Here is a 14,797-nt window from a genome sequence, read left to right as displayed (position 1 = left end):
TTATATAGTAAATAACCTTTATTTATCTGTTCCTTCAAGATGACATTGCCAACAGCCACAGATTTGCATACAATACAGTTATGTATTGACTATTTACAATTTACAGTAGTATTTTTTCCTCTGAAAAATATAAGTACAAAAGCTACGTAAACAATGAGGTACTGCCATTTGGGATTTATCATATGTCATAGCTTAAAGAACTAGCAAATAGTCTTTAGCAAATAGTCAACAAATCAATCTGAAAAAAAGTCAATTAAATGCTCTAATTTATCAGAAAAATCCAGTAAGTTTCACCTCAAAAAGTATTGCACAAGTCTTTAAAAAAAAAAAAAATCACCAAAAAAATAAATAGGAAAGGCAAGCAGTTCTTTAAAAAGAGGGATAAAAAGAAGAAAGAAAGGAACATTAGGTAAGCCTATAAATCAGGTTAAATTATCCAAAATTATCTTTTAAACATAAACTCTTCCTAACAGAAAATTGAAGAAAAAAAAAAAAACTATCACCATTTCTCCATTGATAAAATCTATTTTAAAGGCAGTCAGCAATATATCTATGGGCCATATTTTTCTTGGTCTTGTACATGAGGACTCCTGAAAGACAACTTCATTCTCAAAGAGTAGTGATGTGGACAGTTTTCCAAGCAGCAGTCACCCAACATCAGTCACTCTTTCTATTTCTTCAAGATGAAGATCTGAGCCATGACTGGAAAAGAAAAGGAAAAGAAGATATAGAAAGAAAGAAAGAAAAAATTTTTTTAAGGTCAGCTTTTTTGGAGATTTTGTTTTTTCAAGTGAAAATAAAATTATACTCTATGGTCCAGGGATTACAGTAAAGAATTTGGAACAATCCTAAATATTAAATCTTAAAAGAATCTTCTAAAAATTAATGTTCTTATAATGATTCAAATCAACCTATAGACAACAATTCTGGGAAACTGCATTTGTAAGTGTAATTTGGAATTGCAACCTTTCATCAAGTATTGAATGCTACCAGGTAACAAAGAAACCTGAGAGCAAATGTGAAGACAGTTGAATCTCACAAAGATGCAGCTCTTCATGTTGGATTTAACAAAGAGAAAAAGGTCAGATCTCTTTCCCAATGTGTTGATTGTTCTACATACTGCAATTCTCCCAGCATGAAACATATAATAGCAAAAATACAACAAATTTAACTTAAAAAATTAAAAATGCTATGAGAAACAAAGCCAAAATCTTATATTTCTCAAATTAAAATGCTAAAAGCTAGTAGTCAGATCAAGTATGAATTTAAAATGCTATAAAAATTAATTACTAAATAAGATTAAGTAAAAGAGACAAACTTTCTATATACAGGATTTAGTGGAAAGGGGAAGTTTTAAAGTCTTCTCAATTTGTAAACGAACAATATGACTATGATGTACTCCTGATAGTATATTATTTATAAAACTAGTTCAATAATCATGTTGGTCCTACAAATTTATAGAAAATATAAAAAATATCTTCTCTTATATTTAAATTCCTTTGTCATTTATTATTTTGAGAGCTATTGCAAGAAACAAAATTCATGAATGATTCAACAATGCTGCAGAGTGACAATATCATGAAAAACTAAACAGGGCTGGGAGAACTTCTCCAGTTTAAGAAACTAGAAAAACGTGACTGCTACATTGCACATGTGAGGTGCAATCTTTAGTGAGTCCCGGATTTAAAAAAATTATGGAAGATGTTATTTGGAGAAGTGGGAAAAAATGACTATTTATTACATACTAGATAATTGTATTAACATTAACATTCTGACATGAATATTTTATGCAGGACATTTTCCTATATATAATATATATTATCCTTAAAGACATATGCTAAAGTATTTAGTTTATGTCTACAACTGTCAAATACTTGTAAGCACAATGTTTACAGATAAAGAGTAAATGTTACCAAGGGGTAAAGATACATGAAGAGAGATCAAAAACAAGAAAGTGAGAAAATTTGGTAAAACTAGGGGAACGATATACAGGTGCTCATTATACTATTTTTGCAAATCTTATGTCTGAAATGTTTCAAACTATAAGCTAAGTGGACAATTAATTAATCAAAAGGCTGTACAGTATACATTTCTAGTGATAAATGATAGCATGTAACTGCATTAATATAACAAGTACAATGAAATATTTATATTATTTTTAAAAGGAAATAATTAAGACTTACTAAGTTAGATATAAAATTTACATTTAAAAAAATGTTCATGCTTATTATTACAAAAGTAACCTAATAAAACCAGACACTGAATTGCCAGCCATTAGAATGGAGACAGGAACAATAACAAGATAATTTCAGATGATTACTAAGACAAAGTAATGATATATAAATAAATCAAAAGGAAATTTAAATGTAGGCAAAAATAATTTTTTTTTTTAAAGACAGAATCTTTCTCTGTTGCCCAGGCTAGAGTGACACGCATCAGCATAGCTCACAACAACGTCAAACTCCTGGGTTCAAGTGATCCTCCTGTCCCAGCTTCCCAAGAAGCTGAGACTATAGGTGCTTGCCACAACTCGTGGATAATTTTTTTATTTTTTAAAATAGAGGGGATGTCTCTCTCTTGTTCAAGCTAGTCTCAAACTCCTGACCTCAGGTGCTCCACCCACCTCAGACTCCCACAGCAGTAGGATCATAAGCATGAGCCACCATGCCCAGACAGCACCAAGGATTTTTAAAGCTAAAAGCTTAAAGAAACATATCTTGGCATTTTAAACCTTGATACTGTTAGCTGAATGCTGGCTGAATTAACAAACACAGAGAATCTTTATTTCAATCATAATTAAACCCTATTAATTGTGATCTAACTTATTTGTGAAAATTCTGGTAGTCAAGATAAAGATGTACCCTAAATTTTTATGTGGTGCTAACTCAACCTAATAGCATGAATAACATGTAGAGGTATGGGGATAGGGTTTAAAAGGTAAAAAAACAACTATGCAGAAATATCTTAGATGTCTTCATTTCACTATAATAATATATTAATAAGAAAGTCACATTCAATTAAAGCAGGCTACCTAAAGGTCTCCTCAAGGCAAATATGTTATCATGTATTAAACTGTATGATCACAGGAAGTAATAAAAGTATATTTTTAATCAACCTTACTAGTTTTCATTTATTTCAGACTAGCATTGACTCTACTTAGGCTTTATAATATTTTTAATTCTGGATTTGTGTAGTATATCACATAACTTTTATCTAGAAAATGATTTTTCATTTCCCTGTCACAACAAATATTAATTTCAAAGATCATTCTTGGAAAATAAAAAACAAAAAGGAACACAGGATACTTAAACTTATCCACTTCTTTGGATTCTTTAACAAAATTTCAAAGGGCAACTTTCAAACTTCCAACTACTATTTATTTAAAGAAATTTCCCAAAATTATATAACTCTTGTGGCATGATTATTAATCTATATAACATAATTAATAGAAAATACTTATATGAACCCATAGCATAATCATGTTCATTAAGCAAGCAAAAGATTTCCAGCAAAATGGTTAGTATCATGCAATACATTTGATTTTTGCACAAAAGACACAAGACATATTATTCTTCACTCACCACATGCTAACTAAGCACAGACTGATGGTTTACTCAGAAGATACCACTGCGAGGTGAAGTAAACTACAAAGCCAGGAAGAAAAAAAGCTTATTGGGTTAGTTTTAAGGCTTTTATTATAACACATAGAATATATGTGTTAGGATTAAATAGACTATACTTAAATTTTTTCTGAAATCTCCCCAAATCAAGAAAAAGGCAAAATATTAAGAATAGGTAACACCCCACCTATTGTAAATAAGTATAATATCATACAGCTGAGATTTTACTTGCAACTTTATTTAAAAACTTAAGCAACATAATGAAAGATGTACTTCATACTTAAGTATATAGCCACTAGATAAATAAGGGGGTTATTATACACTTTATATAAAAAACCTCTTTCATAATTCTAATAAAGTACACATTAAATTTTAATTTACTTAATCTCAATTTGCCCTAAAAAATTTTGGGAAAAATGTCGATGAGTTTGAAAGGCAGTGTATCTATATGTTGAATTCTCATTCCTAATATATATATATATATCAATTTTATTACTGAATAACTCTCTTGTAATTCAAAGTATATCAGGAATGGTGACCCAAACTGAAATTTCAATGTAAAGGAACTCAATCTTAAATATAGATTTTACTCTGGAAAACCTTATACCCACTCTATGGCCATAACCCAAAATTATTAATTAGCTTCATGCTCTGTCTTAAAATGGCAGCATTAAATACAAATGTTGTTTATAAAATCTGAGTCTATTCTTGGACAATATGGCCAGCTTAAACATATCATTTTATATTTACTTTATATTTAACATGAAGTTAGTAAAAAGCAGCAAAATCAAAAGACAAACTAGAAAATAATGTTTGTAACCCACAAAATACAATGAGGTTAATACCCTATAGGAAAACTTATAAAATATGTAAAATATATGCATATGGATGTTTCCTGTTGTCTACACTTGTAAGTACTGAAAAACTGAAAAGAACTTAAGCAAATAGTATGAACAGGAAACTGGTGAATTAAAATGGAGGATATCCATATAACCATATAGTCATTAAAAGAATGAGGTAGATCAGTTTGTAATGAAGTAGAATAATGTAAAAATATACTAAGTGAAAAAAGTAAGCTTTCGCATACTCTCATTTTTTTTTTTTTTTTTTTTACAGGCACCCACTACAATGCCCGGCTATTTTTTTTTGTTGCAGTTGTCATTGTTTAGCTGGCCTGGACTGGGTTCGAACCACCCAGCCCTGGTGCATGTGGCTAGCGCCCTAACCACTGTGCTATGGGCACCAAGCCATACTCTCATTTTTATATACTAAAATAATTGAATGATATGGCAATATTATAAGTATATATTAAGGCTTAGAAAATGTGGGGACCTTCACCATACTATTAACAGGATCATGGCATGGTAGAAATAGTTGAGAGGTTGAAGATCAGGAAGGATTACTTCTCTTTCTATATATGTTACTGAATTGTTTGCAATGATCTAACAATTTGTCTCCATCAATATCAGAGACAAAAATCACATTTAAGATTTTTTTTTTTTTTTTTTTTTTTGAGAAAGAGTCTCAAGCTTTCACCCTTGGTAGAATGCCATGGTGTGACTGCTCACAGCAATGTCAAACTCTTGGCTTAAGCGAGTCTCTTGCCTAAGCCTCCCAAATAGCTGGGACTACAGTCGCTTGCCACAGTGCCCAGCTATTTTTTTGTTGCAGTTGTCATTGTTGAGTTTAGCTGGCACGGGCCAGGTTCGAACCCACCAGCCTCGGTGTATATGGCCGGCACCCTAACCACTGAACTATGGGCACCAGCCACATTCAAGACTTTTAAAAATGTATTTTACATGTATGGTGTTTTTCTCTACATGTCAGTTTTTTTGCATTTGTTTCCTGAATGCAGCTTACATGCATCTTTTGAGCCCAGGCAAAGAAAAAAGGGTAAACCTCACAATGGAATAAAAAACTATTTTGTACCTAATAATGCTGAAAAGTTCTGATATTTTTATTAATTCAGAGGGGGACTCTAAAAATTCCAACTAAAAATAGAAAAGTGAGACACTTTAATACAATACAGACTGGTCTAGAGCAAGCACTGAACAACTAAAACACAACACGAAGGATCAGCATGAAAGCAAAACTAAAGCCAAGTCAACAGAACAGCTACTGTAAAAAATTACTACAGTAGATGAAAAATAAACGAGACCTTTTCATTATAAAGAAAAATTTTCTTTAATGGAGTCATCAAGAAAATAGTGACACAAGTTTATGTTATTAAGTTTTGCTAGTACTTTAGAAGAGAAAATTGTATTTCTAGGGAAACTTTAAAGAAGAGGTTCCTCTGCAACAATGGAATCTCTCAAATCTCTCAATTATGAATGATTGTCACCCAATTACAATAAACTTAACAAAATTATCTTAAAAGAATAAGTAACATTCACTTTTAGAAAAGATCAGAGACTGTATTTTTAGGGCAGTCTTATTCATTAGATAGGACAGGGCTTTTGTATTCACTCTTACCTACTATGCTACTCAGTCTACTCTTGCCATCTAAGCTACCTAAGCCATCACAAATTGAAGCAGCAAACGAAATAAACTAAACACTGAGAGAAGGAAAAAAGGCTGATCTAGGGACAAAGGTATGTGCATTTGGTGTGTGCATTTCTGTTTTATATTCTGCCTACTGTTTATAAAGCAATTATTTTCCTATTTGAAATTCTGAATTTGATTTTTTTTTTTTTTGTAATTTTTGGCCTTGAGCCACAGGCACCACCCTGAATTTGACATTTTACAGGGAAATAAACTTTAGAGATGGTATAATCCAACATCCTCATTTTACCAATAAAGGCCAGAAATATAAAAAAGGTTTGCCTAAGTTAATAGTGGCCAAGCTGTTGAGATCTAGGCTCTCACCACAGTAGTATCACATGTGGCCAAGACTCCAAGGTTCTGAAACAGGGATAGAGGTATTTTGGGAGCTGGTGTCACTGATTCTCCTACGGAGGTCTTTAATGGTTTTTATTACTCATATCAATTATTATATCTTCAATTATGAGACCTTTCCAGTCTCATTTTCCAGGAAAGATTAGTTCTGTACATCACTAGAGGGAAGCTAAATAATTACCACCACCAGTACCTCCTCCTCTACATTATCACAGAAAACCAGCACAGGCACTACACTCTGATTCTCTGATAATCCTAGTGAGATCAGGTTAGTACTGTGAAGAAACAGAAGCTCTGAGACTTGCCTCAGTTTCCACAGCAAGTCAATGAAGCAGTAGGTTAAATAAGCCAGACTCTAATGATGCCCTTTAATTTAATCCTACTTGACAGATGATGGCTTCCTATCTATGAAATATACTCTTGAGATTAGGTTGAACTCGGAAAATAAAGTAATAATTTATAATGCAGTTTTTCAAATAAAGAGTATAAAACTCACTGAAGAGAGGGGAGATATACTAAAGACAGGACTGATTGAAAAATACCTTACTAGCAGTCATGGAACGCTTTCGATCAATGCCACAAAGTAAAAGTATAATCATCAGGGTCAAAAAGCTAAGTTTTAAGAATGCATTCCTCTTATAGCACCTGATAAATAATGCAAAAATTAATATGAGCTGTACACTATCAACACAAAGTACAATCCAAGTACTTTCCTTCAAGTCTCCCAAATATTAACTTGACAGAGGAGGCAACATACCATAATATGTTTGAGTTTATTTTGGTTTTTCTATCCCAGCTTTTCAACCCTCAAAGCAAAAATAATAAAACACTTATGCTTGCTGATTTTAAAAGAAGGGAATTACAGATGCACATTTACAACAAGTTATAGAAAAGATCCATTTGGTGTAGAACACTTTAAGCTAATGTTTTAAATCTTTTTTTTTTTTTTCCTGAGACAGGATCTCACTCTGTCACCCAGGCTATTGTCATCATAGCTCACTGCAACCTCAAACTCCTGGGCTCAAGCAAATCTCCTGCCTCAGCCTCTTGAGCAACTGGAATTACAGGTGCACACCACCACACCTTGCTAATTTTACTATGTTTGGCATCTCACTATGTTGCTCAGGATGGTCTCAAATAGTTGGCATCAATGATCCTTCCACCTCAACCTCCTGAAGTATTAAAATTATATAGGTGTGAGCCACAGCACCCAGTCTGATTTCAAAGGATTATTTAATAAATTCCTAAAGTTCTGTTTTGTATACATTTCACTGTGCTTACTTTCTTTTGGAAAAAGACAAGTCATTATATTCTTCTTTGTGTTTTCTTACGATTAGTTAAAAGGTCTTCAAGAGACTTGATCAAAGACAGTGATTTTTATTGGTCATTTTATGAATGAGAACAATTTTAAGGCAAATGTGATTCTTGCTTCAATTTTCTCAATCAACAGTGATCTTAACTTTCCATCACAAGAAACAATCCTGAGTCACTCTATTAAAGTACAAAGAATCTCCTTAGACTGACAAAAGGTGATGCCAACTGACTAATTTATAAGTCATCTCATATTTTGGGATCTTTCTCACTCCATACTGATCTTATTTCGTATTTCTTAACCTTTTTTTCTTTTTTTTAAAGGCAGGATCTTGCTCTGTGTTCTAGGCTAGCGTGCATAGTGTCATCCTGGCTTGTTGCAATCTCAAACTCCTGGGCTTAAGCAAGCCTCCTGCCTCAGCCTCCCAAGAAGCTGCGACTAAAGGTGTGTACCATCATGCCCAGCTGATTTCTCTACTTTTTCTAGGCGTTAGTTTCACTCTTAACTCAGACTCATCTTGAATTCCTGAACTCAAGTGATCTCGCCTCAGCCTCCCTAAGTGCTGAGAATACAGTCATGAGTCACCACACCTGGCCCCAAAGTGTCCATTTTTATTATTTGAATTACAGTAGAATCTCCATAGTTGACAACCTCCTTAAGTTGACCTAATTTTCATAGATTGGACATGCACCAGATGTATGTATCAGTACAGTGGACGTAGTTCCTTATGTTGACCAGCTCTGTGTGTTTATCAATTTTTTACAGTCCTTTGGATGGTCAATTTACAGAGGTTCTACTGTATATTACTCATGTATATCTTTTATTCACATATAAATGGATTATGTTACCTCTTCCCTCCACAGGTCTTTCACATCTTTAATTTTCCTATATTCCCTATAACAACTAAAAGAGTAGATGACTGTTGATTGAACTCATCCCTTAACCAAGAGATAATGATGGATGAGACTTTGCTTAAAGGAGCAGTAGAAAAGTAGGACATTCTGGACAGGCCAGGATCTGGGATAAAAGAGGATTATTTCAGGAAGAATAGGCCAGCGACCATTTCAGCCCTGTCTAGAATCAATATCACTGTATTTAGAAAGAAAAAGGTCTAATGTTTTCAAAGATTTCTTTTTAGTTAAACTTTTTTAAGAAAAGAAACATTTTTGTATGCTTTAAAACGTTTGTACACTAGGACAAAAAGTTGAGCACTATAAAAAGGGAGCAGCAAGAACTTCTGTAAGAAACAGTCTGTTGAGATATGATGAGATGCTTTGGGACTTACTTATTTTACTGGAAATGCTCCAACACATGCTAACTAATCTACTACTAAGGAGGAGATGTTTGTTTGCTTTAGTGAGGAGAGAGAAGGGAAAAGCAGCACTGGGTTATGAAATAGGTAAAGAGATTGGTGGGAGGGTACTGAGGGCTTTGTAGGATACTATCATGATAGTAAGAGAAACAGAAAGAAAAAGCTAGGGGTAGGAACAAACTTCTCAAGTTTTATAGTCTGGCTAGAGAAGACCTTCTTAATGAATTACTGGCCCAGGGCAAAAAGAAGTTAGCATGGAGAATTTTGCATAATTTATGAAGTAATGTAGCATGTTTGTTTCATTTCTCAATCACTTCACATGAAATTTTGTAATAATTCAGTTGTCTGTCTACATTTCTCTTGTAAGGTGTCAAAAGCTCAAAAATACTTAAATTCTTTCATCCAGAATTAATGTATTTAGAATTCAACTGAAATATAATAAGGAACAATATTCTATAAAATAGCTAACATCATAATTTGCTTTAAATATTACTGGATATATACATATGCCTTTTTCATCCTTTCCAAAAACAGTCCAAGTTCTGAAAACCCACATAGCAGATATGAGTGTCTGTCAACCTCTTATATGCTATTAAATAAGACCGTTCTTTTTTTTTTTTTATTTTTTATAAGAGTATGCTTTCCCTTGAGGGCATCCATTCACATTTGCCTGTGGTTAAACTTTAATGTAAATTCATTCTCACTTTTCAGGCTGTAGTACAACAAAGATTAAAAACATTTAAGTTTCTTTTAATCAAAGTCTTTATCAATAAGACAATATAAACAAAGGAGATAAAATCATCTTCAATCCATAGCCTACTTCTAGAGCTTACCATTAACCGAGCATCTTCTCTTTCCAAAATTTTTTGAGTCTGATCATCAGGGAACTTCAGTACAGTGGTTATAACCTTTGCCATGGTCTACAAGAAAAATGAGAGATGATCATTAATACAGAGTAAAACACATAAAGTCTCAATCCGTTCTGACATGTTCTGCTGGTGGTATTCTTTAGTGCTCTCAATGGAAGCCACGAACAAAGAAGTATGATGTGAAATTATTAGTCAAGGAAGTAACAGCCAACACTAGAATTTCAATTTAAAAGGAATCCTCACAATGTCTGGGTTTATGATTATTTTAAGAAGACATATTTATAATAGCATGAAGCTATAAAAAAGTTCTAAACTTCTTGGCCCTTTATTCATTAATATGAAATTTTATAACTCATTCATTTTAAAAGGCTTTTTATTTGCAAAAATCTATCTAGTAAATGATAAATCGCCAAAATATATGCTCTAAATAATCAGAATTAAATACTCCCCATGTTTAGCTTTAACTAGATCACATCATATATCTCATAAACACGGCTACTGCATGAACATGAACATGCTTATTAGGTATTTTTCAAGACATGCAGCACATCAGCCTAATAGAAATACAAATTACATTTTAAATAAACACAAGATGTTTCATTTGGTAGAAAACATGATGAATCAAAAACATTACACATGGTAGCTTGCAAAACAAGATCATAAATTGTGCAGATCTGAATAAATATACCGTAAGTCAGACTGTCACCCATAAGCTCCTGGAAAATTCTCCTCAAAGGTTGAAATTCCCTATTTTGTATCAAGATGAGATGTTTTGAGGGAGACAGAGAGGAAAGAAGATACCACTTATGAAATAAGTAGGATAACAAGTTCAGTGCTTACATATAAATTCAGGTGGTAGTACTCTCCTAAAGATTCCTATAGTGGATAGGAGGGTAGCCCAAGAAAATGATTCTTAATATTCTTTGTTCTTAGCTACACAGATCCCAGGGATGGGGGAGGATGATCTGGAGAGGGTCATTAAGGAAAAGGTAATACAGTTAACTCAAAAGTTTGGAAGCATACATCATTGGGGGTGGGGGGGAAGTATCATAATTATTTCCAGGAAGAAAATGAATGAATTTTTTTAAGTTCCTATTATACACTAAGCTTATGCAAGACACTTTACATATTCCTAATACTTTAACTTCAATTAATAGATCAACTAACACTGTTTTAGTTTCAGATATCTTCTTCCTTTTATCTTTGCCTCTGCCATTTATATGATCAAATACTATTTAAAACAACTTACTTTTGGAGAATTCCAAAAACATTTTACAAAAACTCTTTTTGTTTAAATTATATTGCCTAGATAGCACAGAATTTAGTGTGCTAAATTGAAGTCTAGAAAACAAGTACAGGTGTACCTTATTTCATTGCACTTTCCTTTACTGAGCTTCATAGAGACTGCATTTCTTTAACAAATTGGAGGTTTCTGGCAACCCTGTGTCAAGGAAGTCTACTGCCTTCATTTTTCCAGTATACAATCACTTTATGTCTCTGTGGCGCATTTTGGTACTACTTGAAATATTTCAAACATTTTCATTATTATTCAATCCATTATTATGATCTGTCATCAGTAATCTTTGATATTACTAGGATACCTGTTTTAGGGTACCAGGAATCATCTTATAGTATAAGATGGCAAACATAATTGATGAATGTTGTGTGTATTCTGACTGCTCCACTGACCTTCTGTGTTCTTATCTCTCTCCCTTCCTTGGGTGTCTCTATTCCCTCAGACACAACAATATTGAAACCAGGCAAATTAAAAACTCTACAATGGCCTCTAAGTGTTCAAATGAAAGGAAGAGTCACATGTCTCTAACTTTAAATCGAAATAATTAAGCTTTTTGACAAAGTCATATTGAAAGCTGAGATAGGCAGAAAGCTAGGCTTCTTATGCCCAACAGCCAAGTTATGAATACTTGGGGAAAAGTTCTTGAAGGAAACTAAAAGTGCTACTCCAGTGAACACAAAAGATAAGAAAGTAAAACAGCCTTATTTGGAAATAATTTAAGTGGTCTAAATAGAAGATCATCCCAGCTACAAATTCCCTTAAGCCAAAGAATAATTCATAGCAAGGCCCTAATTTGTTTCAATTACCTGAAGGCTGAGAGAGGTGAAGTAACTGCAGAAGAAATCTTTGAAGCTAGGAGATTGATTCATGAGGTTTAATGAAAGAAACTATCTCCAGAACATAAAAGTGCAAGGTGAAGCAGCAAGTGCTGATGGAGAAGTTGCAGCAAGTTATCCAGATATAGGCAAGATGACTGATGCAGGTGGCAACCTACTATACAACAGATTAGACTGTTCGATGCAGATGAAATAGCCTTTAACTGGGAGAAGATACAACCTAGGACTTTCATAGCTAGAGAGAAGTCAGTGCTTGGTTTGAAAGCTTCAAAGGACAAGCTGACTCTCTTGTTTGGGAGCCAATGTAACTAAGTTGGAGCCAATGTTTATTCACCATTCCAAAAATCCTAGAGCCCTTCAGAACTATGCTAATTCCACTTTACCTGTGCTCTAGAAATGGAATAATAAAGCCTAACAGATGGCACATCTGTTGACAGCATGGTTTACTGATTTATTTTAAGTCTATTATTGAAAATTACTAATTATCAAAAAAGATTCCTATCAAAATATTACTGTTCATTAACAATGCACCAGTCACCCAAGAGCCCTGATGGAGATGTACAAGGAGATGAATGATGTTTTCATGTGTGCTGACACAACATCCATTCTGCAGTCCATGGGTCAAGGAGTAATTTTGACTTTCAAGCTTTATTATTCAAGGAATATATTTTGTAAAAGTATAGTAACCATAGATAGTAATTCCTCTGATGGATCTAGGCAAAGTAAATTTAAAACCTTCTGGGAAAGATTCACCAATCTAGATGCTATGAACAATATTCATGATTCACAGGAGAAAATAAAAATGTCAATGCTAACAGAGTTTAGAAGAAGTTGTTTCCAACCCCAATGGATGACTTTGTGGGGGTCGAGGCTTCGGTGGAGGAAGTACCCACAGATGTGGTAGAAAGAGCGAGAGAGCTAGAAGTGGAGCCTGAGGATTGACTGAACTGCTATAAGCTCATGATAAAACTTTAAGTGATGAGGAATTGTTTCTTATGAATGAGCAAAGAAGTGATTTCTTAAAATGAAATCTACTCCTGGTGAAAATGCTATGAACGTGGTTGAAATGACAATTAAGGATTTAGAATATTCCACAAACTTGGTTAGTAAGGCAGTGGCAGCATTTGAGAAGATTAATTCCAATTGTGAAGAAGCTCTACTGTGGATAAAATGCTCTCAAAAAGCATCACACACTACCAAAATATCATTTGTGAAAGAGTCAATTGATGCAGCAAACTTCCTTGTTGTTAAGTTTTAAGAAACTGCTGTAGTTATCCCAACCTTCAGCAACTACTACCCTGATGAGTCAGCAGCCATCAACATTGAGGCAAGATCCTCCACCAGCAAAAAGATTATGACTCACTGAAGGTTCAGATAATCATCAGCATTTTTAACAATTTTTTTCTTTTTTTTTGAGACAGAGTCTCAACTCTGTCACCCTGGGCAGAGTGCTATGGTATCTAAGTTGACAGTAACCTCGGGCTCAAGAGATCCTCTTGCCTCAACCTCCCAAGTAGCTGGGACTACAGGCGCATGCCACAACACCTGGCTAGCTTTTCTATTTTTAGTAGAAATGAGGTCTTGCTCTTATTCAGGCTGGTGTCCAACTCCTGAACTCAAGCAATCCACCCACGTCAGCTTCCCAAAGTGCTAGATTACAGACCTGAGCCACCACACTTGGCACAATATTTTTTTTTTTGGGAGTCAGTTTCACTTTGGCACCCTCAGTAGAGTGCAGTGGTGTTATAGCTCACAGCAACCTCAAACACTTGGGCTCAAGCAATTCTCTTGCCTCAGCCTCCCATGTAGCTGGGACTACCAGCACCTGCCACAATGCCCAGCTATTTTTAGAGACAAGGTCTTTTATATGCACTGAGAAACAAAAAAAATTTGTGTCATTTGCTTTACTGTGATATTCATTTTATGGCGGTGGTCTGGAACTGAACCTGTAGTATCTTCAAGTTATATCTACATATATGTGGCATGAAATGGCAAGAGAAATATGAAATAGCAAATAGTATTTCAATTGCATACGAACTTAATGGCCACCCTGTATTTTAGTATTTTCTTTTTAAAACACACCAAGCAACTTCTAGGATACTGCCTATGAATATAATTTTTATTAAGTGCCAAAAATCTAAAGTTCAGATTCATAATTACAGGAAACATTTCTCTAATTTCAATACTGCATAAAGTCCAGAATACCAAGGAGTCCATTTATATCACTATGAAACAACATATACATGCATGCACAAGCATGTTCACTAAAAAAAAGTGAACTGTGGCTAGTTGTCTCTTCACATTTCTAGACAATATTAAATGGTAAACCCACCTCTAAATGCATCAGCGATCCAGAATGTGCAGCTTATTACCCAGTAAAGACTTAAAGCTCCTCCCTGGCTTGCCAGAAAACACTTTAATGAAGAAGCCCAGGCTCTTTGCCACACCTTGGGAAAGAAATCAGACTGTCTACTCTATATACAATCTCCTCAGGCCCTGGGAAGCAAGGAAAAGTTCAAATGAGCCACCTGATTTAAAAGTGGCCTCTCCTGCCAGGTTTTCCTTAGGGAGAGGTGTTTTAATAAATCTTAGGATGAGAAATACTTTACATTGAAAAGGAGAACAGGCTGAATTTCAGATTCAATTAATAGCATGG

General features: G+C 34.0%; 1 protein-coding gene across 7 annotated transcripts in view; it reads right to left on the bottom strand.

Annotated features, from left to right (window-relative positions):
• The window catches only part of GOLGA4 (golgin A4), a 126,987-nt gene continuing 112,190 nt past the window's right edge, over positions 1-14,797 (bottom strand). For 4 of the 7 annotated variants that reach the window (XM_053599250.1, XM_053599253.1, XM_053599251.1 and 1 more), the window contains 3 exons: positions 9,973-10,059; positions 3,582-3,644; positions 1-702 (listed from right to left, as the gene is read on the bottom strand). In XM_053599250.1, the coding sequence (XP_053455225.1) occupies positions 3,615-3,644; positions 9,973-10,059 (117 nt within the window). In that variant the 3' untranslated portion in view covers positions 1-702; positions 3,582-3,614. The remainder of the gene's footprint in view (positions 703-3,581; positions 3,645-9,972; positions 10,060-14,797) is intronic. The other 3 variants (XM_053599252.1, XM_053599255.1, XM_053599256.1) reach the window with 1 other exon arrangement.

Source organism: Nycticebus coucang, chromosome 8 (genome assembly GCF_027406575.1).
Source record: "Nycticebus coucang isolate mNycCou1 chromosome 8, mNycCou1.pri, whole genome shotgun sequence".
Classification (NCBI taxonomy): Eukaryota; Metazoa; Chordata; class Mammalia; order Primates; family Lorisidae; genus Nycticebus; species Nycticebus coucang.
The sequence above is the reverse complement of the archived record's forward strand: the minus strand, read 5'-3'. Positions and strand labels throughout refer to the sequence as shown.